This window comes from Bos mutus, chromosome 8 (assembly GCF_027580195.1).
Source record: "Bos mutus isolate GX-2022 chromosome 8, NWIPB_WYAK_1.1, whole genome shotgun sequence".
In the NCBI taxonomy this organism is placed as follows: Eukaryota; Metazoa; Chordata; class Mammalia; order Artiodactyla; family Bovidae; genus Bos; species Bos mutus.
The window spans coordinates 6,710,710-6,738,018 of record NC_091624.1 but is presented as its reverse complement, the minus strand read 5'-3'; the positions used below and the strand labels follow the sequence as shown (position 1 = coordinate 6,738,018).

Below are 27,309 nucleotides of genomic sequence, written 5' to 3'. Positions count from 1 at the left end.
TGCAGATCATTTACAGGCCACAGCTGAAAAATCAATGCCAAATCCAGTCAATTTGGACACACACTTGCCCATCTCTTCACTAGGTGCTTAGCAGAGCAAAAAGCCACCAGTGGCCTTGAGAAGGCCCAAAGGAAAGGGTGATATTTGCCAAGGGCTTGGATGGGGACTCTGTTAGTATTTACTGCTCTTGCCAGCTGGGCTCTGGACAAGAGCTATATCATACTGACCTTTTTGTGTAATGGGCAGAAAGTATCAAGTACATTTATGTTGTAACACAAGTACAGAATCCATTATTTACCCTCCGAAGACCAAACCCATTACTCAGCCACGTTCAACACTTCAGCACCATGGACAGCCCAAAGGCACACGGTTGACTGAGCACTCTAAGGGCTGGCGGCAGTTCGGCAGCTTAAGCTTCATGGGGAAAGGTAAGAACGGTAAGAGCTGCCTTGGCCATGGTCCTTGGGTGGCCTTGTCTTGATAGATTCTCTCCCATTTGATGGGGGTTGCTCTCACCATGACAGGCCTCATTATGACAGGGTTACTGTTTATAACTCAGCCAGTGGCCTTGGGTGGGGGGCTATATTTCTACTTGGCTGTATAAATATATGTTTAAAAAACCACTGATTTATATACATGTAATATGTATATTATATGTATATAAATTTATGTATTTATGTATGCTATATCTGACTGCATTTACAAATATTAATGCCAAGTGATGGTAAGGGTTCAAGGAAATAGGTACCTTGTCATCACGTCTCCTCTTGCCTCTCTGCAAAACATTCATCTATCATATTTCCAGAAATCAGAGTTAGAAACCCTACCAACTTCAATACAAATGTCTTTTTTTTCCTTTGTTAGATCATGTCCCACCCTCATGGAAAGCAGATTTTTTTAGAAAGCATATAGTTGGGAGATAGGAAAATCAAAGGATCACCCTATCCTTGAAGAAAATGGCAAAACTATTGTGATGTCAGAATGAGGCCAGAGATAAGTCAGACAGAGAAAGACAAATACTGTATGATAGCACTTTGATGCGAAATCTAAAAAAGACAACAAATGGAGGGAGGAGCCAAGATGGCGGAGGAGTAGGACGGGGAGAACACTTTCTCCCCCACAAATTCATCAAAAGAGCATTTAAACGTCGAGTAAATTCCACAAAACAACTTCTGAATGCCGGCAGAGGACATCAGGCACCCAGAAAAGCAACCCAACTCTTTGAAAGGAGGTAGGAAAAAATATTAAAGACAAAAAAAGAGACAAAAGAGGGAGGGACGGAGTTCCGTCCCGGGAAGGGAGTCTTAAAAAGAGAGAAGTTTCCAAACACCAGGAAACCTTCTCACTGCCGAATCCGTGCCGAGCTTTGGAAGCACAGAGGGCAACATAACAGGGAGAAAAAATAAATAAACAATTAAAACTCGCAGATTGTGAGCCCTACGGTAACTCCCCCAGCGGAGAAGCAGCGCAGACGTCTGCATCCGCCATTAGCAAGTGGGGGCTGTGCAGGGAGGCGCGGCGTGGGCTGCATCGCTGAGAGTAAGAATCTTGCCTGAATACCCTGAGCACTATCTGAGCGAAATAATTTGGGCTAGCAAACCAGACTGTGGGATATCTACCACGCGAAAAGCCAGCCCTAACCTAAGACCGCCAGGCCCGCGCACGGAACAAAGGACTGAACAGAGACAGCTGGCTGCAGACCTTCCCCCTCCAGTGACAGGCAGCCAGAGCCGGAAGGGGGCAATCGCAGCCCCAGAGAGACATTATCTATAAAACTGTAAGCAGGCGTCTTTGCTAACTAAAACTTACTGGGGGTCTGGACAGTCAACATCTGCCTGAGAAGGTGCACCGGTTTTACACCCAGATAAACGAGTGGCAGGGAGGTGATAAGTTGCAGCATTGGCACTCGCCAAACACCTCATCACCTGAGCTGCTTGGACCTGGGAAGAGCACAAAACACAGGCCCAACTGAGTCTGCGCCTCTGAGGACTACCCGAGTGCCTGAACCTGAGTGGCTTGGACCTGGGAGGTGCATGCAACCCAGGGCCGGCCTCGGATTGATCCTGGCGGAACAACCTAGAGCCCAAGCAGTGTGGGCAGGGAGGCTACAAGCGCAGTGAGAGGGGGAAGACCCAGTGTGGCTGAGGCACTGCGAGCGCACGCCAGTGTAATTTGTTTGCAGCATCCCTCCCTCCCTCCCCACAGCGCGACTGAACAAAGAGAAGAAATACAGCTCCACCCACCAGAACACCGACACAAGCTTCCCTAACCAGGAAACCTTGACAAGCCACCTGTACAAACCCACACACAGCGAGGAAACGCCACAATAAAGAGAACTCCACAAACTGCCAGAATACAGAAAGGACTCCCAAACTCAGCAATTTAAACAAGATGAAGAGACAGAGGAATACCCAGCAGATAAAGGAACAGGATAAATGCCCACCAAACCAAACAAAAGAGGAAGGGATAGGGAATCTACCTGATAAAGAATTCCAAATAATGATAGTGAAATTGATCCAAAATCTTGAAATTAAAATGGAATCACAGATAAATAGCCTGGAGACAAGGATTGAGAAGATGCAAGAAAGGTTTAACAAGGACCTAGAAAAATAAACAAGAGTCAATATATAATGAATAATGCAATAAGTGAAATTAAAAACACTCTGGAGGCAACAAATAGTAGAATAATAGAGGCAGAAGATAGGATTAGTGAATTAGAAGATAGAATGGTAGAAATAAATGAATCAGAGAGGATAAAAGAAAAACGAATTAAAAGAAATGAGGACAATCTCAGAGACCTCCAGGACAATATTAAACGCTACAACATTCGAATCATAGGGGTTCCAGAAGAAGAAGACAAAAAGAAAGACCATGAGAAAATACTTGAGAAGATAATAGTTGAAAACTTCCCTAAAATGGGGAAGGAAATAATCACCCAAGTCCAAGAAACCCAGAGAGTCCCAAACAGGATAAACCCAAGGAGAAACACCCCAAGACACATATTAATCAAATTAACAAAGATCAAACACAAAGAACAAATATTAAAAGCAGCAAGGGAAAAACAACAAATAACACACAAGGGAATTCCCATAAGGATAACAGCTGATCTTTCAATAGAAACTCTTCAAGCCAGGAGGGAATGGCAAGACATACTTAAAATGATGAAAGAAAATAACCTACAGCCCAGATTATTGTACCCAGCAAGGATCTCATTCAAGTATGAAGGAGAAATCAAAAGCTTTTCAGACAAGCAAAAGCTGAGAGAATTTTGCACCACCAAACCAGCTCTCCAACAAATAATAAAGGATATTCTCTAGACAGGAAACACAAAAACGGTGTATAAACTCGAACCCAAAACAATAAAGTAAATGGCAACGGGATCATACTTATCAGTAATTACCTTAAACGTAAATGGGTTGAATGCCCCAACCAAAAGACAAAGACTGGCTGAATGGATACAAAAACAAGACCCCTACATATGTTGTCTACAAGAGACCCACCTCAAAACAGGGGACACATACAGACTGAAAGTGAAGGGCTGGAAAAAGATTTTCCATGCAAATAGGGACCAAAAGAAAGCAGGAGTAGCAATACTCGTATCAGATAAAATAGACTTTAAAACAAAGGCTGTGAAAAGAGACAAAGGAGGTCACTACATAATGATCAAAGGATCAATCCAAGAAGAAGATATAACAATTATAAATATATATGCACCCAACACGGGAGCACCGCAGTATGTAAGACAAATGCTAACAAATATGAAAGGAGAAATTAACAATAACACAATAATAGTGGGAGACTTTAATACCCCACTGACACCTATGGATAGATCAACTAAACAGAAAATTAACAAGGAAACACGAACTTTAAACGATACAATAGACCAGTTAGACCTAATTGATATCTATGGGACATTTCATCCCAAAACAATGAATTTCACCTTTTTCTCAAGCGCACATGGAACCTTCTCCAGGATAGATCACATCCTGGGCCATAAAGCTAGTCTTGGTAAATTCAAAAAAATAGAAATCATTCCAAGCATCTTTTCTGACCACAATGCAGTAAGATTAGATCTCAATTACAGGAGAAAAACTATTAAAAATTCCAACATATGGAGGCTGAACAACACGCTGCTGAATAACCAACAAATCACAGAAGAAATCAAAAAAGAACTCAAAATTTGCATAGAAACGAATGAAAATGAAAACACAACAACCCAAATCCTGTGGGACATGGTAAAAGCAGTCCTAAGGGGAAACTTCATAGCAATACAGGCACACCTCAAGAAACAAGAAAAAAGTCAAATAAATAACCTAACTCTACACCTAAAGCAACTAGAAAAGGAAGAAATGAAGAACCCCAGGGTTAGTAGAAGGAAAGAAATCTTAAAAATTAGAGCAGAAATAAATGCAAAAGAAACAAAAGAGACCATAGCAAAAATCAACAAAACTAAAAGCTGGTTCTTTGAAAGGATAAATAAAATTGACAAACCATTAGCCAGACTCATCAAGAAACAAAGGGAGAAAAATCAAATCAATAAAATTAGAAACGAAAATGGAGAGATCACAACAGATAACACAGAAATACAAAGGATCATAAGAGACTACTATCAACAATTATATGCCAATAAAATGGACAACGTGGAAGAAATGGACAAATTCTTAGAAAAGTACAACTTTCCAAAACTCGACCAGGAAGAAATAGAAAATCTTAACAGACCCATCACAAGCCCGGAAATTGAAACTGTAATCAAAAATATTCCAGCAAACAAAAGCCCAGGTCCAGACGGCTTCACAGCTGAATTCTACCAAAAATTTAGAGAAGAGCTAACACCTATCCTGCTCAAACTCTTCCAAAATTGCAGAGGAAGGTAAACTTCCAAACTCATTCTATGAGGCCACCATCACCCTAATACCAAAACCTGACAACGATCCCACAAAAAGAAAAACTACAGGCCAATATCACTGATGAACATAGATGCAAAAATCCTTAACAAAATTCTAGCAATCAGAATCCAACAACACATTAAAAAGATCATACACCATGACCAAGTGGGCTTTATCCCAGGGATGCAAGGATTCTTCAATATCCGCAAATCAATCAATGTAATACACCACATTAACAAATTGAAAATAAAAACCATATGATTATCTCAATAGATGCAGAGAAAGCCTTTGACAAAATTCAACATCTATTTATGATAAAAACTCTCCAGAAAGCAGGAATAGAAGGAACATACCTCAACATAATAAAAGCTATATATGACAAACCCACAGCAAACATTATTCTCAATGGTGAAAATTGAAAGCATTTCCTCTAAAGTCAGGAACAAGACAAGGGTGCCCACTTTCACCATTACTATTCAACATAGTTTTGGAAGTTTTGGCCACAGCAATCAGAGCAGAAAAAGAAATAAAAGGAATCAAATTGGAAAAGAAGAAGTAAAACTCTCACTATTTGCAGATGACATGATCCTCTACATAGAAAACCCTAAAGACTCCACCAGAAAATTACTAGAAATAATCAATGACTATAGTAAAGTTGCAGGATATAAAATCAACACACAGAAATCCCTTGCATTCCTATACACTAATAATGAGAAAACAGAAAGAGAAATTAAGGAAACAATTCCATTCACCATTGCAACAAAAAGAATAAAATACTTAGGAATATATCTACCTAAAGAAACTAAAGACCTATATATAGAAAACTATAAAACACTGGTGAAAGTAATCAAAGAGGACACTAATAGATGGAGAAATATACCATGTTCATGGATTGGAAGAATCAATATAGTGAAAATGAGTATACTACCCAAAGCAATTTATAGATTCAATGCAATCCCTATCAAGCTACCAACGGTATTCTTCACAGACCTAGAACAAATAATTTCACAATTTGTATGGAAATACAAAAAACCTCAAATAGCCAAAGCGATCTTGAGAAAGAAAAATGGAACTGGAGGAATCAACCTACCTGACTTCAGGCTCTACTACAAAGCCACAGTTATCAAGACAGTATGGGACTGGCACAAAGACAGAAATATAGATCAATGGAACAAAATAGAAAGCCCAGAGATAAATCCATGCACATATGGACACCTTATCTTTGACAAAGGAGGCAAGAATATACAATGGATTAAAGACAATCTCTTTAACAAGTGGTGCTGGGAAATCTGGTCAACCACTTGTAAAAGAATGAAACCAGAACACTTTCTAACACCATACACAAAAATAAACTCAAAATGGATTAAAGATCTAAACGTAAGACCAGAAACTATAAAACTCCTAGAGGAGAACATAGGCAAAACACTCTCTGACATACATCACAGCAGGATCCTCTATGACCCACCTCCCAGAATATTGGAAATAAAAGCAAAAATAAACAAATGGGACCTAATTAACCTTAAAAGCTTCTGCACATCAAAGGAAACTACTAGAAAGGTGAAAAGACAGCCTTCAGAATGGGAGAAAATAATAGCAAATGAAGCAACTGACAAACAACTAATCTCAAAAATATACAAGCAACTCCTACAGCTCAACTCCAGAAAAATAAATGACCCAATCAAAAAATGGGCCAAAGAACTAAATAGACATTTCTCCAAAGAAGACATACAGATGGCTAACAAACACATGAAAAGATGCTCAACATCACTCATTATCAGAGAAATGCAAATCAAAACCACTATGAGGTACCATTTCACACCAGTCAGAATGGCTGCGATCCAAAAGTCTACAAATAATAAATGCTGGAGAGGGTGTGGAGAAAAGGGAACCCTCTTACACTGTTGGTGGGAATGCAAATTAGTACAGCCACTATGGAGAACAGTGTGGAGATTCCTTAAAAAACTGGAAATAGAACTGCCTTATGATCCAGCAATCCCAATGCTGGGCATACACACTGAGGAAACCAGAAGGGAAAGAGACACGTGTACCCCAATGTTCATTGCAGCACTGTTTATAATAGCCAGGACATGGAAGCAACCTAGATGTCCATCAGCAGATGAATGGATAAGAAAGCTGTGGTACATATACACAATGGAGTATTACTCAGCCATTAAAAAGAATACATGTGAATCAGTTCTAATGAGGTGGATGAAACTGGAGCCTATTATACAGAGTGAAGTAAGCCAGAAGGAAAAACATCAATACAGTATACTAACGCATATATATGGAATTTAGAAAGATGGTAACAATAACCCGGTGTACGAGACAGCAAAAGAGACCCTGATGTATAGAACAGTCTTATGGACTCTGTGGGAGAGGGAGAGGGTGGGAAGATATGGGAGAATGGCATTGAAACATGTAAAATATCATGTATGAAATGAGATGCCAGTCCAGGTTCGATGCACGATACTGGATGCTTGGGGCTAGTGCACTGGGATGACCCAGAGGGATGGTATGGGGAGGGAGGAGGGAGGAGGGTCCAGGATGGGGAACACATGTATACCTGTGGTGGATTCATTTTGATATTTGGCAAAACTAATATAATTATATAAAGTTTAAAAAAAAAAAGACAACAAACGAGTGACAATAACAGAAAACAAACAGACGCACAGATAGAGAGAGAGAGAGAAAAAAAAAAAAAAAAAACAGTGGTTACCAGAGGGGAAAGGAAAAGGGGAAGGGGAAAGATAGTGGGAGGGGATTGAGAGGTATGAAGTACTACACACAAAATATATAAGCCATAAGGATACACTGTATGACACAGGAAACATAGCCAATATTTTACAATAACTGTAAATGGAATGTTGTCTTTAAAAATTGTTAATTACTATGGTGTACACCTGAATCTTTCATAATATTGCACAACTATACATCAATGAGAATCCCATGGATGGAGGAGCCTGGTGGGCTGCATTCCATGGGGTCGCAAAGAGTCGGACACGACCGAGCGGACTTCACTTTCACTTTTCACTTTCATGCATTGGAGAAGGAAATGGCAACCCACTCCAGTGTTCTTGCCTGGAGAATCCCAGGGACGGGGGAGCCTGGTGGGCTGCCGTCTATGGGGCTGCAAAGAGTTGGACGTGACTGGGGTGACTTAGCAGCATACATCAATAAAAATAATTCTACAAATTTAAAGTAGCGGCTAGTTCACTATGGTGAAGTAGGAGCAATCACAGGACGCTTTAGTAGAAGTCAAGGTGTTTCAGGGAAAGGAGGTGGATGTTCCTCTTTGGACAGAACACACTGAACAAATTAGTGTTATGCTGTAAATACTGTAACTTAAAAATTATAGATAAAATTGAGTTGCAAAGGAATAAGGGTGACAAATATACAGTAAGGCTCTCAAAAACATCTAATATATATCCAACCAGAAAGAGATTAAAAAAAATAATGGTACTCATACGGTGCTAAGTCAGAAGGGTGGTTATCCATGGGAGGGGATTCACTGGGAGGGCGCATCAGGAAGCTGATGGTTCTGGTAATGTTTTATGTTTGATCTGGGTGAATTCATGTAAAAATTCATTAAGCTGCATACTTAATATGTCTTCTTTATTATATTTATGATAACTTTTAATACATTTAAAAATAATAATAATACTAATAAGGACCTACTGCATAAGACAGGGAACTTCATTCAATAGTCTGTAATAACCTATATGGGAAAAGAATCTGAAAAAGAATGGTGTGTGTGTGTGCATAATTCAGTCTGATGTACACTTGAGACTAACACAACATTGTAAATCGACTATACTCCAATAAAGATTAATAACAAAAAAGAAGATGTGGTACATGCAAACAACAGGATAATACTCAGTCATAAAAAAAGAGGGAAATAATGCCGTTTGTATCAAAATGAATGCAACCAGAGATACTCATCCTATGGGAATTAAGTCAGAAAGACAAATATCATTTGATATCACCTACATATGAAATCTAAAATACAACACAAATGAACTTATCTATAAAACACAAACAGACTCATGGATATAGAGAACAGATTGTTAGTTGCCAAGGGGGAGGGGATAGGGAAAGCAAGGAGTTGGGAGGTGGGGTTAGCAGATGCAAACTCATATATAGAATGGATACGCAACGAGATCCTACTGTATACAGGGAACTATATAAAGCATCCTGTGATAAGCCATAATGGAAATGAATATTAAAAATGTATGTGCATATGTATTCTAAGTTGCTTCAGTCATGTCTGACTCCTTGTGACCCTATGGACTGTAGCCTGCCAGGCTCCTCTGTCCATGAGGATTCTCCAGGCAAGAATACTGAAGTGGGTTGCCATGCCCTCCTCCAGGGGATCTTACCAACCTAGAGGTCTCTTACCTCTCCTGCATTGACAGGCAGATTCTTTACCACTAGCGCCACCTGGGAAGCCCCATAAAAATGTGTGTGTGCATGTGTGTATACATGATTTTATATATATATTATATATATATATATATATCTTTGCTGTACAGCAAAATTTAACACAACATTGTATATCAACTATACTTCATTAAAAATAAACTCTTTTCCCAAATGGAAGTGTATAGAGAAAAGCAATTCTTCTGTAATGTGTAACAAGGAAAAGGTATGATATATGTGCTGTAAATTGTAAAAAATAAATAAATAACAATAATGCCAAGTGTTTGGGGAAGCACATCACATCCTGCTGGATGTACGGAAACTGGGACCATTTTCTGGAGGGCACTTTAGCAATAGATATCAAGCACCTTAATCAGTTTCTTGGACCATGCTTTGCGAATGACTACAGCAACTACCGTGTCTCATTAATTCAAATTAATTGGGTGAAGAGTAAATGGTAGGATATAATATGCTTGCAAAGTACATTTACAGGGAATGAGGTATGAGTATAATCCAGGACACTCAAGGAAGTTTCCACAAAGCTCATACAGTCTTCTTTGTCATAGTTTTTAATTAGCAAAGACTATTTTTCTGGGGGGGGGGGGTGGGCAGTGAGTGGTATATTTAGTTAGGAATAGCAAACTCTGGGAGATAGTGAAGGACAGGGAAGCCTGGCATGCTGTGGCCCACGGGGTTGCAAAGAGTCGGACATGACTGAGTGATTCAACAACAACAACAACAGGATGCACAAGCTCAATAAGAAACAGTAGGTTCTCTGAAGCGCTCGATCTTTCTGCAAACTCACGTCTGAATTCTTTATTAACAAACCTTATCCTTGCCCAGGGAATAAAAGCAGTCTTCAGTTGTATTAAATAACCCAGGATTCTAAATGATGAAGACCTCTTTTAAGGTCTTTGGACGCTCTCTCTAGTTTTGGCAACCTAATTCTGAGGTTGGGCATGTTCAAGTGGGGAATGTTCATGGGAAACATTCAACTGGACAGGAGTGCCAGGTGCCTAGCAGGAGTGGGGCATCTCTAACGCTCAGCTCTTACCGTCTGCAATGAAGTGCTCAGGCACGTGCAGAGTCACCTTCACCGTGAGTGGACAGGACATCTGGCTGCCACACACCATGGCCAGGATGCAGGAGCTCACGGCAATCAGCGTCAGGGCCGTCTTGTTCACTGGGCTTTTCAGCAAACCTAGTAAGAGGAACACACACAAAGATACGTAAGTCCACAAGGTGAGGAAACAGGAGGAGCCTCGGGCTTGGGAATCCTGTTGTTTTCCAAATGGGAAGCAGGAAAAAGAAACCACATTCCCCAGTCTCTGTGCTTGCAATGACAACTCATGGTCACTTGTTGAGTCTTTTTTTTTTTTCTTTCAATTGTACTTTTCTTTAAGTTTTAATTGAATCTATTACAATACTTTTTTTTTTTAATGTTCTATTCTTTTGGCCATGAGGCATGTGAGACCTCAGCTCCCTGACAAGGGATTGAACCTGTACCCCCCTGCATGGGAAGGCAAAGCCTTAACCACTGTACCACCAGGAAGCCCCTTTTTTGGATCTTTAACCCATTGCAAAACAGGTCGATTATCCCTTTTGGTATAAATGAAAAGAAACAAATTTCCTCAAAATTGTGGCAATTCTCACTCCTCCCCTCCCAATTAGACTGATCATTTTTAATATTTAGATGATATTAAATTTTCTACTCTCTTTAGAAGCAATTGAGAAGATGCTGTGTTGCTGAACTCATAAGGCCAAGGGGAAGGGGCATGGGCTTTGGAGTTTGACCATTATGAGTTCAAACCTGGGCTTCAGTCCTCACTGGCTGTGGTTTCATTTTTGAACCTCAGTTTTCTTGTGTGAATGATGAGGATAATAATAAAAGTTCACAAGTGCTTGTGATTATCACGTGGCATGGTGTATATATAAGGTCTGTCATCTAGAACAGTTTTACATACTGTTGAGGCTGATCAGTTCAAGTTAATTTCCCAAGCATTTACCGATGACCTACTATGTGAGACACACACAGAGCAGAATAAGAATAGTTCTTGCTCTTCAAGAGCTTACAGGCTAGGGGCAAAGGCAGGCTTGTGCATGCACGCTAAGTCACTTCAGTTGTATCCGACTCTTTGTGACCCTATGGACTGTAGCCCACCAGCCTCCTCTGTCCATGGGATTCTCCAGGCAAGAATATTGGAGTGGGTTGCCATGCCGTCCTCCAGGGAGGAGGGAATCTTCCCAACACAGGTACTGAGCCTGCATCTCTTACATCTCCTGCATCGGCAGGCAGGTTCTTTACCACTAACACCACTTGGGAAGCCCAAAGGCAAGCTTATCCACAGCTAATTAGAATCCAAGGCAAGTTGTGCTAAGAGCTACTAGAGAGGACATAGGATAGCAGCGGGGAAGGGGGGGAAGTTGCTTGAGAAAACTAAAGCCAACTTCACGGACGCAGTAGAATGAGTAGATAGATTGGATCTGCATGGCAAGGAGAGCCAGCAAAGAAATTCTGTGGACTATGTCCTGAGCACACTGGATCTTATTATTTAGGCTCTACTAGTCACATTTAATTTCAAGGCTTTGATTACCATTTCTAAAGCAATGTTTCCCAAATTTCTATTATCCTTTGGACTCTTATCTGGAGCAAACCTTTATGCCCAAACCTCCCAGACATCTTTCTCTGAAAATCCCCCAAGTATGACAAAATGACATGTTCAACATTGGACACATTATTTTCTCCTAAAAGCCTCCTCCTTTCCTGGTCTCCGCAAAGCATTGAAAGCACCATCATTTAAACTGGCCAGAAACCTAGATGTCATCTTTCAGTCTTCCGTCTTCCTCCTTCACAGCATTTAAAGAGCACGCGGTCCTCTGTATTCTATGCCCTGAGCATTTTCACCTCTTTACCCCGCATCTCTTCTGTTGTTTGTCTCTCGTGAGATGAGGGAGGTATGGGCACACTTTCGCTCCCCACTCCCTGGTGGAACCCCTTGAGCTGTCATACAGCACCTGGCCGTAGGATGTGGTGCATGCTGATCAGCCTGGTAGATGTCTGGGGCTCACGGTGGGCCCCTGCACTCATGCCTTCTGTGACTCTCGCCTACCCAGCTAGCCAGGTGCTGGCAGGGTTGAAGCACCACAGGGATGCCACAGCGAGCACTCTCCATCATGTTCCTATTAGCACGGGAGTTATTTCTAGAAGTTAAGTCCACTTGTTTTCTTGTCTCCCATCCCTCACTGAGATTAATTATAAATGTGAATTCCTCTCCCTCTAGAGAGACAGATTTGTCTACATTTGCTGGGTTTCTTAAAATATCTTATTCAAACACCAGAATCTAGTAACTTGATGGTAAACTCCTTGAGGGAAGGCACTGTCTTCTGCTCATCACTGTGTCCTGATGCTGAGTGCAATGTCTGGAATACGGTAAATAGATTAAAAGCAGGTTTAGTCACTCAGTCGTGTCCAACTCTTGTGACCCCCACGGACTGTAGCCTGCCATGCTCCTCTGTCCATGGGATTCTCCAAGGCAAGAATACTGGAATGGTTGCTATTTCCTTCTTCAGGGGATCTTCTCGACCCAGAGATTGAACGTGGGTCTCCTGTATCACAAGCAAACTCTTAACCAAGAATGGCTCTTTATGAGCCACCAGGGAAGCCCATATGGTAGCATCTCAGTCAATGCATCATCTGGTAGCAGCTCAGTAAATGCATCATAACTTCCAGAAGTGATGATAACAAATCAGCAACCAGGCCCTGGCAGTGACCTATCAAAAAGCACAGCAACCATACACAGTTGACACTTAGATGGATGGACCTAATGTATACCCTGACAGCCCACTTTGGGATTCCTGTATGAATATCTTTTTTTACTAATAACCAGTGAACTCCTTGAGGGAAGGGATCCCACCTTCACCATCTTTATGTCTCTCCTGCCAAGTTCACTGCCTAGAACCTAGAAATTACTTCATTTAAAATAAGGGCTTTATCTTTATTGCCAGTCTTGGAATAAGGCATGGGGATTCCCTGGTAGCTCAGTTGGTAAAGAATCTGCCTGCAATGCAGGAAACCCTGCTTCAATTCCTGGGTCTGGAAGGTCCCCTGGAGAAGGGATAGGCTACCCACTCTAGTATTATTGGGCTTTTCTTGTGGCTCAGATGGTAAAGAATCCGCTTGCAATGCAGGAGACCTGGGTTCAGTCCCTGGGTTGGGAAGATCCCCTGGAGGAGGGCATGGCAACCCACTCTAGTATTGTCTGGAGAATCACCATGGACAGAGGAGCCTGGTGGGCTACAGTTCATGGGGTCACAAAGAGTTGGACAAGACTGAGTGACTAAGCACAGCACACAGAACAAGGCATAGCCTGTGGCAGGGACAATTCATTATCTGTGGTTCCTATAGTTAGTGAATACTAGTTAAATAGAGGAGTGGTTTAGATGGTTCTGGTGTCAGAAGATAGAAAATCTCTAAACTTAAAAAAGGACCACATAAAAAACGCACTTTTTTCCTCTCATTTGGGACCACAAGAAGCTGTTTCAAACTTTGGTGTTATCAACTGCTTCATAACTAAACAGAAGAATCAAGTTAACATCAATGTTTTCTACCAGAAAGGGTATGTAGGTATTTTCTTAAAAAGTCAACATATTACAACTAGCCTGGGTATTTAACAAGCCTCTCCCCATCCTGCCCCAGATATGAGTTAGGAGCAGCACTGAGCTTCCACTCCAGGCTCCATAGAGGCTGTTCTGAGAGAAATAACATGTGAAGATGAAGCTGACATGAATAAACTCTTGGGAAGGTGAACCAGGTCCAGAGTGTAAGCTACAAAAAGTGCCTAGAGGCATCTGGCTCTGGGGATGTGGACACCCTGGAAGGAAAACGGTGCCCTGTGGGTGGTCCAGAGGGCACCTCTCAGACTGGTTGTTGCAGCAATAGCAATGGCTGTAATCAAGACATTCTGCCCACTAATTAGCCAGTTATGGATATACCACCCAGGCTCCCAGGGGCTGATTTCTGGCTGGGGGAAGACAGTTGAGGAGCAGGAGAGGAACTGCTTGCACTAGCTCCCTGGGCCCATGCTGGGCCCTCCATTTAAACCTTCAGAGTAATCCAGGGTCTTTAAGAGTCAATAGGGGACTTCCTGAAGAAGGCAATGGCACCCCACTCCAGCACTCTTGCCTGGAGAATCCCAGGGATGGGGGAGCCTGGTGGGTTGATGTCTATGGGGTCACACAGAGTCGGAAACGACTGAAGCGACTTAGCAGCAGCAGCAGGGGACTTCCTCGGTGGCCCAGTGGTTAAGAATCTGACTGCCAATGCAGGGGACACGGGTTCAATCCCTGGCCTGGGAGGATTCCACATGCGGTGGGGCAACTGAGCCCACGCACTGCAACAAATGCACTGCAACAACCTGCGTGCAGCACTGCTGAGCCCTGTGCCCAGAGCCCATACTCTGCACGAAGGAAGCCACTGCCATGAGAAGCTCCTACTCGCTGCAACTGGAGAGTCCATGCATAGCAGTGAGGACCCAGCACAGCCAAAATTAAATATTTTTTTAAAAAAGAGTCAAGGGGTGAGGAGTAGGAGTAAAGTCATATTAGCTTGTTGGTCGTTAGTTTTCTTATCTGGAGAATAGGAATAAAATGACCTTTCCTTCAAGAGTGTTGTAAGACATGAGACAGCAAATGTCAGATGACCAGCACAGTTTCTGGCATAAGATAGACCCTTGGTAAAATGGCCATTTCCAAGCCAGACATTGGTGTTTATCTCATAACTGATAGCAGAAATCAGGACTTATTTATCTCTTTGTCCAACCCATTATCAGAACATATGAGGAACTGAATGATTCTTTACAGAAACTGAAGCCACACAGCGAGGAGCACTCAGGGAGAGTTTTAAGAAGCAGAAGGAGTGGAAGAGAGAATGCAAATGAACAGAATCCTGGGGTAGCATTTCTCAGAGAAAGCCTGAAACACCACAGTTGTCTCTCAAGTCTAGGAAGAAGAAAGCACGCACGTCAAGTCTGCACTTGGGCCAGATGCCCATGGAGCAGCCACCAGGGCTTGGGGGGTTTCCATGGCAACGGCCCTGGAAGAAACTTCACTATGGGATGCAAACAGAGGTGACTTTTTAAAGAACTCCTGGAACAATAGACTGGTTCCAAATAGGAAAAGGAGTACGTCAAGGCTGTATATTGTCACCCTGTTTATTTAACTTATATGCAGAGTACATCATGAGAAACGCTGGACTGGAAGAAACACAAGCTGGAATCAAGATTGCCGGGAAATATCAATAACCTCAGATATGCAGATGACACCACCCTTATGGCAGAAAGTGAAGAGGAACTCAAAAGCCTCTTGATGAAAGTGAAAGCGGAGAGTGAAAAACTTGGCTTAAAGCTCAACATTCAGAAAACAAAGATCATGGCATCCAGTCCCATCACTTCATGGGAAATAGATGGGGAAACAGTGGAAACAGTGTCAGACTTTATTTTTTGGGGCTCCAAAATCACTGCAGATGGTGACTGCAGCCATGAAATTAAAAGATGCTTACTCCTTGGAAGGAAAGTGATGACCAACCTAGATAGCATATTCAAAAGCAGAGACATTACTTTGCCAGCAAAGGTTCGTCTAGTCAAGGCTATGGTTTTTCCTGTGGTCATGTATGGATGTGAGAGTTGGAGTGTGAAGAAGGCTGAGTGCCAAAGAATTGATGCTTTTGAACTGTGGTGTTGGAGAAGACTCTTGAGAATCCCTTGGACTGCAAGGAGATCCAACCAGTCCATTCTGAAGGAGATCAGCCCTGGGATTTCTTTGAAGGAATGATGCTAAAGCTGAAACTCCAGTACTTTGGCCACCTCATGCGAAGAGTTGACTCATTGGAAAAGACTCTGATGATGGGAGGGATTGGGGGCAGGAGGAGAAGGGGACGACAGAGGATGAGATGGCTGGATGGCATCACTGACTCGATGGACGTGAGTCTCAGTGAACTCTGGGAGTTGGTGATGGACAGGGAGGCCTGGTGTGCTGCGATTCATGGGGTCGCAAAGAGTCAGACATGACTGAGTGACTGATGTGATGTGATCTGATCTGGCCTAGGGAACTGATGATCAGCACTTAGCTCTGAGTCGGGACTGTAGACAGTGGCAAGGTAGAAACTCTCCCTCCCATAATACACAACTCCTCCTCAGCCAGGCTCTGCACTGCAATGCAGGAGGCAAAGGCCTGGAGGGAAGAGAACCTCCATTTGTTAGCTGGTTTCTGTTGTCCAGGAGCTATGCCCAACACTTCTATCCATCCATCCACCCATCCATCTTTCCAACAAGTTTTTATTGAATACCAACTCTTCCCTCACACTGTTCTAGTCAAGGGGGAAAAACAGTAAAGAAAACAGCCAAAGTGCTTGAAGCTAACATTTTAGAGGAGAATTATCTCATTCAGTCCTTAGAGCAAACTGCTACTACTCTCTCTGCTTTGCTCAGGAACAGTGGGGCAGACTAATAAAAGCCAGAGGTCATGTCAACTGCATGTGGCAGAGTCAGGGTTAGAACTGGTTCTTTTTTTTTCCCATTTGTGTTTTAAAATTAATTTTGTTGAGTATAGCTGGTTTACAATGTTGTGTTAGTTTCCACCGTACAGTAAAGTGAATCAATTACACATCACACACATCCACTCTTTTTGAGGTTCTTTCCCCGCACACGTCATTACAGAGTACCTTTTTTTTTTCTTTAACTGAAGCATCGTTGATTGATTTACAGTACTGTGCCAATCTACAGCACAGTGACTCAGTTATACTTACATATACATTACTTTTATATTCATTTCCATTATAGTTTATCACAGAGTATCGAATATATCACTGTGCTACATGGGAGCGTCTTGCTGTCTATCCATTCAAAATGTAATAATTTGCATCTACCAGCACCGACCTTCCGGTCAAACCCTCTCCCTCCCCACACCCCCCAGCCCCCAGCTTGGCAACCACAAGTCCGTCCTGTGTGTCCCTGAGTCTGTTTCCGTGTTTTAGAAGGTTCATTGGTGCCGTATTTTGGATTCCACACACAAGCGGTATCGTATGGTACCCATCTTTCTCTGACTTACTTCTCCTAGTATGATTATCTCCAGTTGCATCTGTGTTGCTGCTAGACCCAGTTCTTTCCACCCTCTCCTCCATAATCCTGCTACCTCCCACTTCACCACAGAATAAGGGTCCCCAGACAGCATCATGCCGTTGTGGAAAGAGTACGGTCTTAAGAGCCAGACATGCCTACCCTGGCTTAACCACAAAAATCTGTGTGTCATTTCCACTTTTTCCTAACCCTAAGAAGACACAAGGTCTCCATCTGAATAAAGAAAAAAAATGAGAACAATGGTCTTTCAGAACTGGTATGAAGATAAAATAAGATGATGCTTGTAATTGGCTAAAAAAAACTCAATAAATGAGAGCTCCACTTCAGAATGTGAGGCAAGGGTCACGGTTAGCCCTGGTTATATCCCAGTTTGTAGATCCCTCCTCACCACTTGCCAGGGAGAAAACTGCGCTGTGGGAATAGAATTTCCCCAGGGTGTATTGAGACTGGAGAAAGTTAGTAATCGAATTTCCCTTCCATTCTCCCTTCCTCTTACGCCTCAACTCTTCTCATGGCAGCAGAGAATGGCATAAAATGCATTGCTTGAGAAATTCAACTGGAAATAATGGCATTGTTGATCCACCTGCTGCCTATAATTTGGGGTTTGATTGATTCTCAGTTTGGAAATGCCAGGTTGAGAGAGGAAAATCAAATTTACGTTAAACTTGGATTGAATCAATCACATTTTACAATGAAGAAAATATATCTAACCCCATCAGACCACTGTGTGTGGAAAACCTAAGGCTGCTATACTGCCACTGATTCCTGCCACCTGGTATCCCGGGGGACGAGAGGCTGGATCCGAAGCTGAGAAGTCATTTCTTTCTTTAAGTGGCACATGGAACTGTAGTGAGGGACAGGGATTCTAGGAACCCAGAAATTAGGGTGAAGGAGGCCCCAAAATAGAAATGCCACTTAGAACAAAACAAAGAGGTTTGGTTTAAGATTCTGGATATAGAGATTTAAAGCCAAACTCTTCCCTTTTAGTAGCTTCTAACTTTTGGCTAGTTACCAACAAGGTCAGAACCTCGGTCCTCTAATCTATAAAATGACAACGGTAATCCCCAACTGGTAGACAAGCTGTGTGGGCTAAATGAGAGACTGTGATTATAACACTGAACACACATACTTACGGATCAATATACACCCTCGATGTCATTCCTTTCATCTCAATTCCTTAAAACCCCACTGCCCAACACTTGGCATCTACATGGATATCGAGAGGTCATGTGATGCTCTGGCTCAAGCTGGAATTCTGGCTTTTACATCTACCTGCTGGTCCCCATGGGCAGGTCACCTTAGTTCTCTAAGCCTCAACGTCCTTATCTGGGAATTGATTCATTCAATAAGAAGTTATTTAATGTGCATCTACTCTCTGCCTGCCAACGCAGGAGATGCAAGAGTCATAGGTTCTAACCCTGAGGTTGCGAAGATCCTTTGGAGGAGGACACGGCAACCCACTCCAGTATTCTTGCCTGGAAAACTCCACGGGCAGAGGAGCCTGGCAGGCTGCAGTCCACATGGCCACAAAGAGTCAGACATGACTGAACAACTGAACACACATACATGTGTGTTCACACATACATGTTAGGCATCACTTGTTATTCTCTTCTATGATTCCAGTATCTATAAGCACATCTGGATATATTAGGTGCTCAATAAAGATCTACTGAATGAAACAGTGAATGAATGCTTAAACGTTGTTCCCCTTTTCTACCAAGAGGTGTCAGCATTAGAATATTGCTATTGGTACTTTTCTAGTCATATGTATTTGTTTACTTTCTCAGGCAAAGATCGGTCCCTGCCCAGACAGAAATCATACAAAAAAAAAAAAAAAGGCTGTGAGAAGCTGCCAAGCCTCCTGCATGTCAAGGTGCCCACCGCAGACTGATGGGGTGCCCCAGTAACCTCACTGACAAGCTCACGGTCTTCCTGGCACGCCTGAGCTCCTGGGCCTCTGTGCTTCCCTGTGTATTTCTGGAAACTAAAATGGGGGCATGGCTGCCAAGCTCAGGTGTCACACTGGAGGCAGAAGGAAAGAATATCTAAACTGGGGCTTTCTCAGAACCCTGGGGAAGGCGGCCTCCTCTCCTCAGCCTGCCTCGTGTCTGGATTCTGCACACAGTACGACAGTGCGATGTGTCAGCATGGGGCAGCCTTTCCCCTGTCTTGCCCACCAGGGCCCGAGTCGCTCCTCAGCCTGCCCCCTTTCTATTTCTGCCATGAACTAGTTTCCTAAGTTCTCTGGCTCTCTGAATGTGGCACTCTCAAATCCAAAGTACATCCATTTGTACTTTCCCCAGTCTCCTATCTTCCCTAGGATTTTCCTTTAGAAGATCTGTGCAAGGGTTCATCCAGCTTTTGCGTACTTCCAGAGACAGCTTCCCTGGTGGCTCAGAGGTTAAAGCGTCTGCCTGCAATGTGGGAGACCCGGGTTCAATCCCTGGGTTGGGAAGATCCCCTGGAGAAGGAAATGGTAACCCACTCCAGTATTCTTGCCTGGAGAATCCCATGGACAGAGGAGCCTGGCAGGCTACAGTCTACGGGATCTCAAAGAGTCGGACACGACTGAGCGACTTCACTTCACTTCAGAGACAGCAAACTCACCCCCTAGGAGGCAGCAATTCTGTATTCAGATACTTGTTCTAAACAGTCCTAGAATCTCACTCTGTGAGCCCACTTCTGCCATCCAAGCCAAAGAGGATGCACTAAGATTTCCTCCTGCAGGCAGCTATGTAGTTAAAGGTCAAAATACAGTTGCCTCGAGTCTTCCTCTGCCACACCAGATATTGCTAGCCTTACTTTATTTCTCTAAAGTCATACTTTGAGTCTCTTTATTACACTTCACATAGATTTGCTTTTTCTACAATGGCTTTACTAGCAAAGAATGTCATCATCCTCATTAACCAACATTCAGAAAAAAATCAGCTTTGTGCCAGACAATATAATTAGCCATTTTCACCTAATATCTCACATTCACAGAAACCTCATGAGAGGTCTACTATTCCCTTTTCCCCACTTTACAAACGGGAAAACTGACACCACCACTTGCTAAAGGCCACACAGCTCAAAGGTAGTAGGGCTGAAATTTTTAAAACCCTAACTTGAGAGCCCAAGTACTCAACCGTTACCTTCCACGACTTCTCTATCAGCATGGTAGATGTGATGTGAGCAGAAACGAATCAACCCTGTTAATTCCCCGACAGACCTCAGCTGCCCTTGGGCCTATGGGGACTGTGGGTGGATTCTTAGTGGCTTTGTTGTCCCACCTGATATTGACCATAGGTCTTCCCGGGGACCTTAGCATCAGCGGAGGGAAGCTTATCAGAAGGGCAGGTGGTGGGAGGGGCAAGCTAGATGGCTGTTTTCCTTCCCCTCTGAGCCTGAGAAAATAGTTCAGTTGAGCCGAGTGGAGCTGACTGTTATCCACAAGGTCCCTGGGGAGCCCTTGGGGCTGGCTGTGCCCTGACGATGAGAAAGGGCTCTGCAGTGCAGGCCTGGACCACCCTGTTGGTGAGACAGGCACTGACAGCAGACGTGGAATGGGCTCCACACAGCTGGCTCTTTGATTTCACTGCTGCCCCCACCCCACAGCACCCACCTTGAAGTTGCCTTCATGGTTCAGGAACAGCAACTTCAGGAACTCATGTATTCCAGGTGAACTCAGGTATTCCAGGGGAATAACCTGACCCAGAGTCTAGTGCTCTTTCATAACTATTGATCCAGGTCTCACTGATGAGATGGGAAGGTAGGATTAGAACATCCGGATCCACTGATCACACAGTGTACCTAAATGCCCATAGAGCTGGTGCAATATTGCCCACAAAATAAAATGTATCTTGAAAAGAAAAAAAAATTGATTTTCAAAAAATTCTAGGACATGCTACATTCTACAATCACCTCTTAAAGTGCTAGGGTATATATCTGTCATTAAAATGTTTTAAAAGGTCTACATTAAATTCTCTTTAGAAGAATTTAACCCAATGTTTCCCCAAAGTGTTGCTATACTGGAGAATCAATGTTCTGTGGAACAAAGTAGGGAAACAAATGAGCTAGTTGAATAGCTAATACAAAGGTCGCTGTTAGGAAACTCAGCGGTTCCCAATAATTAACTGTTGCTCCTATGCCTGTTCAGTTCAGTCGCTCAGTCATGTCTGACTCTTTGTGACCCCATGAATCACAGCACGCCAGGCCACCCTGTCCATCACCAACTCCCAGAGTTCACCTAGACTCATGTCCATCGAGTCAGTGATACCATCCAACCATCTCATCCTTTGTTGTCCCCTTCTCCTCCTGCCTTCAATCTTTCCCAGCATCATGGTCTTTTCAAATGAGTCAGCTCTTCACATCAGGGGGCCAAAGTATTGGAGTTTCAGCTTCAACATCAGTCCTTCCAGTGAACACCCAGGACTGATCTCCTTTAGGATGGACTGGTTGGATCTCCTTGCAGTCCAAGGGACTCTCAAGAGTCTTCTCCAACACCACAGTTCAAAAGCATGGATTCTTCAGCACTCAGCTTTCTTCACAGTCCAACTCTCACATCCATACATGACCACTAGAAAAACCACAGACTTGACCAGACGGACCTCTGTTGGCAAAGCAATGGCTCTGCTTTTTAATATGCTGTCTAGGTTGGTCATAACTTTCCTTCCAAGGAGTAAGCATCTTTTAATTTCATGGCTGCAGTCACCATCTGCAGTGACTTTGGAGCCCAGAAAAATAAAGTCTGACACTGTTTCCATTGTTTCCCCATCTATTTCCCATGAAGTGATGGGACCAGATGCCATGATCTTCGTTTTCTGAATGTTGAGCTTTAAGCCAACTTTTTCACTCTCCACTTTCACTTTCATCAAGAGGCTCTTTAGTTTTTCACTTTCTGCCATAAAGGTGGTGTCATCTGCATATTTGAGGTTATTGATATTTCTCCCGGCAATCTTGATTCCAGCTTGTGGTTCTCCCAGCCCAGCATTTCTCATGATGTACTCTGCATAGAAGTTAAATAAGCAGGGTGGCAATATACAGCCTTGACTTACTCCTTTTCCTATTTGGAACCAGTCTGTTGTTCCATGTCCAGTTCTAACTGTTGCCTCCTGACCTGCATACAGGTTTCTCAAGAGGCAGGTCAGGTGGTCTGGTATTCCCATCTCTTTTAGAATTTTCCATAGTTAATTGTGATCCACACAGTCAAAGGCTTTGGCATAGTCAATAAAGCAGAAGTAGATGTTTTTCTGGAACTCTCTTGCTTTTTCAATGATCCAGCGGATGTTGGCAAGTTGATCTCTTGTTCCTCTGCCTTTTCTAAATCCAGCTTGAGCATCTAGAAGTTCACGGTTCACATATTGCTGAAGCCTGGCTTGGAGAATTTTGAGCATTACTTTACTAGCGTGTGAGATAAGTGCAGTTGTGCGGTAGTTTGAGCATTCTTTGCTTGGCACTGGGTTATAATTTTTACTTACATTTGCCTGCTTAAACTTTTCAACAGGCTTGCAAAGCAGAAATTATGATCTCTTTCTGAAAATGGAAAAGATAAGACTTAACCACTGGAAAGAGATGGAGGACACTTTCATAGTCAGTCTCATCTGACTACAAGGTCTATAGCTGCCTGGCTCCCAAGTGTTGACGGAAAATGTAGTTTTATATTAACACGAAGAGGTACTTGTGCCCCCATGCTCAGAGCAGCATTATTTACAAAGGAGACATGGAAACTGCCTAACCGTTCAGCCACACATAATGACGTTGCAAGATATGCACACACACAGAATAATTTTATTTAGCCATCAAAAACAAGGAAATCCTGCCATTTGACAACATGGAGGGTCTCTGAGGACATAAGGCTAAGTGAAATAAGTCAGATGGAGAAAACTAAATACCATATGATCTCATGTATCTATGGAATCTAGGAGAAAAAAACAAAAACAAAAACACACCACAAAAAAAAGAGACCAGATTTTTGGTTACCATGGATAGTGGGTGGAAAGAGAGGGAATTGGAAGGCTGGTGAACAAAAGATACAAACTTCCGGTTGTGAGTACTTGTGATAAACAAGTACTAGAGATGTTTGTACAACATGATGACATGCAGTTAACCCTGATGTATAGTATACAGGAAAGTATTAAGAGGGTAAATCCTAGAAGTGTTTATCACAAGGAAAACACATGTTTTCCTCATCTTTTGTTGTTTCTTTTTATTGTATCTATTTGAGATGATGGATGCTAAGTAAACTTATTACAGTACTCATTTTGCAAAACATGTAAGTCAACCATTTTGCTGCACACTTTAAATTTATACCGTGATGTATCTCAATTATATGTCAATGCCAGAAAAATGTGTTGGTTTTTTTTTTTTTTTTAAGAAAAATGGACTTTAAGAGTCACAGGAAAATACATTCAAGGAAGGAAAAGAGGCAGGTACAAGAGGCCATTGTAGAAGGTTAAATACTATTCATCTGCAATTTAACAGGCTGATGGAATGCATTAGGGAAAGGAAAAAGATGCTGTACTCCGTAGGTAAAATTGCAGTGTGTGAATGAGAAATCGTGTAGATGATTCAAAAGAACTAAAGTCCTAGAAACACTCAGAAATAAATGGGAACGAAGGAGGGAGAAAAGGTCACATTTGAGTCTTAGATTCACAGGTGATCATCAGTGGGTACTGACTTATAAAAGAAAAAAAATATTCAGATACTGGTGCTTGATCCCAGAGGTCACCCTCTTAGACTGCAGGCTGCTTAGCTGCATGTCCACCCTCAGCCCATACCACCCATGCGAAGGGAAACGGCAAGAACAGTGGAGACCATGCAGAGGGTGCAAAGGGACAGAACAAAAAGCAGCCACACGTTTCCATGGCTACCAAGGAAGATCAGGGCCAACCATCTCCCTTCTTCATAAAAGACACATTTCTAGCTGCTTTTCCTCGGAGGTTGCCAAAAAAGTCACTCTTTCATTCTCTTAGAAGATACTACTGGACTTCAGTTGAAGGTTTGTGAAAGCAGGAGGAGAGAAATGCTGTCTTTTATGCATTTCATATTTACTAGGTCTGCTCTGGTGGTTTTACCACCAGAAATTCTTTTATTTCACATGTCTACTGTCAGCTCTAGGCAATGGGGATGTTATTTGACACTGGAGGAAATGGAAACTCAGAGAGTTTCATCGACTTGCCCAAAGGCTCAGAACTTGCAAGGTGGCAGGGATGGAATAGGAACCAAGACCTATTGACCTTCAAACTCAGTATCTCCTCCGCTGCACCACACTTCCTCTAAAGGAAGAGAGCTTTCTCAAATCTCCGTGTGTCTTCCTCCTCACCTCTTTCTCCTGACTCTCAGATTGTACCTGAGAAATGGTGGAGAATAAGGCTCAGCCTGATGTTCTATAAACTCTCTGCCAGAGTTATATTTGCCTGTCCCTTTCCTCAACTCGGGCTGCATGTATTGCCCACAACGATCTGTTGTCCTGCCTACTCTTCTTAACATGCCAAAGGGAGATCAACTTCTCAAGACCAGAGAACTCCCATCTCCTGGAAGTCTGCCCTAACCACTGCAACCCACAGGAAACCCAAACTCCTCTTCATTCTTAAACCATATGTATTATCTGTTCTAAATTTGACTCACAGCAGCTCAGGATCACAGGGGACTCAAAGGGCTCTGAGGGTCAAAGGGCTTTGATCCTAACATGTGACACGGTGCGAGTAACATCTACAGGTGGTTTCCTACAAGGTTTCTCGTCGTGGCCGTCCACCTTGCACTTGAACATCACCTGGAAGCTCATTAGCTCAGAAGAAACCCACTTAATTGCTGCTACTGATGATAATCTTTTCCTTTTAAAGTGTTCATTATGTGTAATATGTTGTGCAAAGTATTTTAGATATTACTTGATTCAATCAGTCATAAAGTTTTGTGAGCTCTTCATTCTGCAAATAAGAGAAATGAGTTTAGCCCAAGGCTAGAAGGCTACTGAGCCCCAAAGCCAGAATCCAAATCTGGATCTAGATTCTGAAGCCCTTAATAGTGCACCACACAGCCTTCCCTTACTGTTAACCTTCAGGGTAAGGGCCATGTCACAGCAAATTGAAAATCTACTCATAGAAAACTATAATTTGAAAAGATGCATGCATCCGTATGTTCACAGAAGTACTATTTACATTATCCAAGACACGAAACAACCTAGACAGACGGAAAGATAAAGGAGATGTGGAGTACATATACACAGTGGAACGCTAGCCATAAAAGAATGAAATGCAGCTACACGGATGGACCTAGAGGAGTGGAGGAAGTAAAGCACGTCGGGCAGAGAAAGGCGAATACCACATGACGTCACTCACATGCAGAATCTACGACACAAGTGAACTGATTCATAAAACAGAAACAGACTCAGAGGACAGAGGGGAGACCTGTGGTTTCCAAGGGGGCGGGAGGTGCTGGAGGAATGGTTTGGGAGTTTGTGGTTAACAGATGAAAACTATCATATATGCAATGAGTCAACAACAAGGCCCCACTGTTTAGCACAGGGAACTATGTTCAATACCCTGTGATAAACCATAAGGCAAAAGAATATGAAAAACAAACGTATACACACACACGTATATAAACTGTATCACCTTGCTGTACACCAGAAACTAACACAACTTTGTAAATCAGCTATGTGTGCGTGCATGGTAAGTCACTGCAGCCATGTCAGACTCTTTGTGACCCTATGGACTACAGCCTGCCAGGTTCCTCTGTCCATGGGGTTCTCTAGGCAGGAATACTGGAGTGGGTTGTATGCCCTCCTCCCAGGGATCTTCTTGACCCAGGGATCGAACCCTCGTCCCTGGCAGGCATGTTCTTTACCACTAGCATTACCTGAGAAGCCCACAATCAACTATATTTCAATAAAATAAATTTGTAAAAGTCTACTCCTAGAGTGATAACCAGCTGAACCTGTCCCTTTCCTCCACAGTTCCACACATCAGTCTCCGCCTCTCCTCTCCAAGGCAACACTTTGGTTCTGAAGTTGGAAAATAGATTCCCCGTCCTTTTGTTCCAAACACATATTCTGTCCTTGACTTTCACATGTAGAAGATAATCATGGAGCCAAGAAACAGGGCTGGAGGAATAGCTTTAGATAAGTTAGTCTAATCCAGCATGCTGAAGGTTACCAGGAAGACAACAGCCTTGCCCAGGGTCACATTGCCCACAGTCAGACCTAGACCCCATCTATGCCAGCTCCCAGGGCAATATTTCTCAGTTCACCACTTGCGACAGTGGCTGACTTTTCCTACCTTAACTCATGTTTCAGATGCTGGTGCCTTGCTCCTATAGTGAAGATGACACATCTTGTGGGACTCTGCTCCTGTGGCACTGTTCATAGCTGCTCACATATGTTAGCTGGGTTCAACTAAGGTAAGTCGGTCAATGTCAACACACAATCAAAATGAACCATGTCCAAATACTCCCACAAAACAACCTCGACAAACTGGTGCAAAGTGTAAAGGACAGTAGATTAAAGAATGGGGACTTTGGAGGCAGAGAAACTTGCTTTCATTTTTTTTCTCGTTGACCTTCAGGAACCATTCAATATCACAGTAATCCAAGTCTATGCCCCGACCAGTAACACTGAAGAAGCTGAAGTTGAACGGTTCTATGAAGACCTACAAGACCTTTTAGAAGTAACACCCAAAAAAGATGTCCTTTTCATTATAGGGGACTGGAATGCAAAAGTAGGAAGTCAAGAAACTCCTGGAGTAACAGGCAAATTTGGCCTTGGAATACGGAATGAAGCAGGGCAAAGACTAATAGAGTTTTGCCAAGAAAATGCTCTGGTCATAACAAACACCCTCTTCCAACAACACAAGAGAAGACTCTATACATGGACATCACCAGATGGTCAACACCGAAATCAG

General features: G+C 42.8%; 1 protein-coding gene across 3 annotated transcripts in view; it reads right to left on the bottom strand.

Moving 5' to 3' along the window:
• The window catches only part of ASTN2 (astrotactin 2), a 1,044,864-nt gene that overhangs the window by 622,252 nt on the left and 395,303 nt on the right, over positions 1-27,309 (bottom strand). For all 3 annotated transcript variants that reach the window (XM_070375013.1, XM_070375014.1, XM_070375012.1), the window contains one exon: positions 10,357-10,503. In XM_070375013.1, coding sequence (XP_070231114.1) covers positions 10,357-10,503 — 147 coding nt within the window. The remainder of the gene's footprint in view (positions 1-10,356; positions 10,504-27,309) is intronic.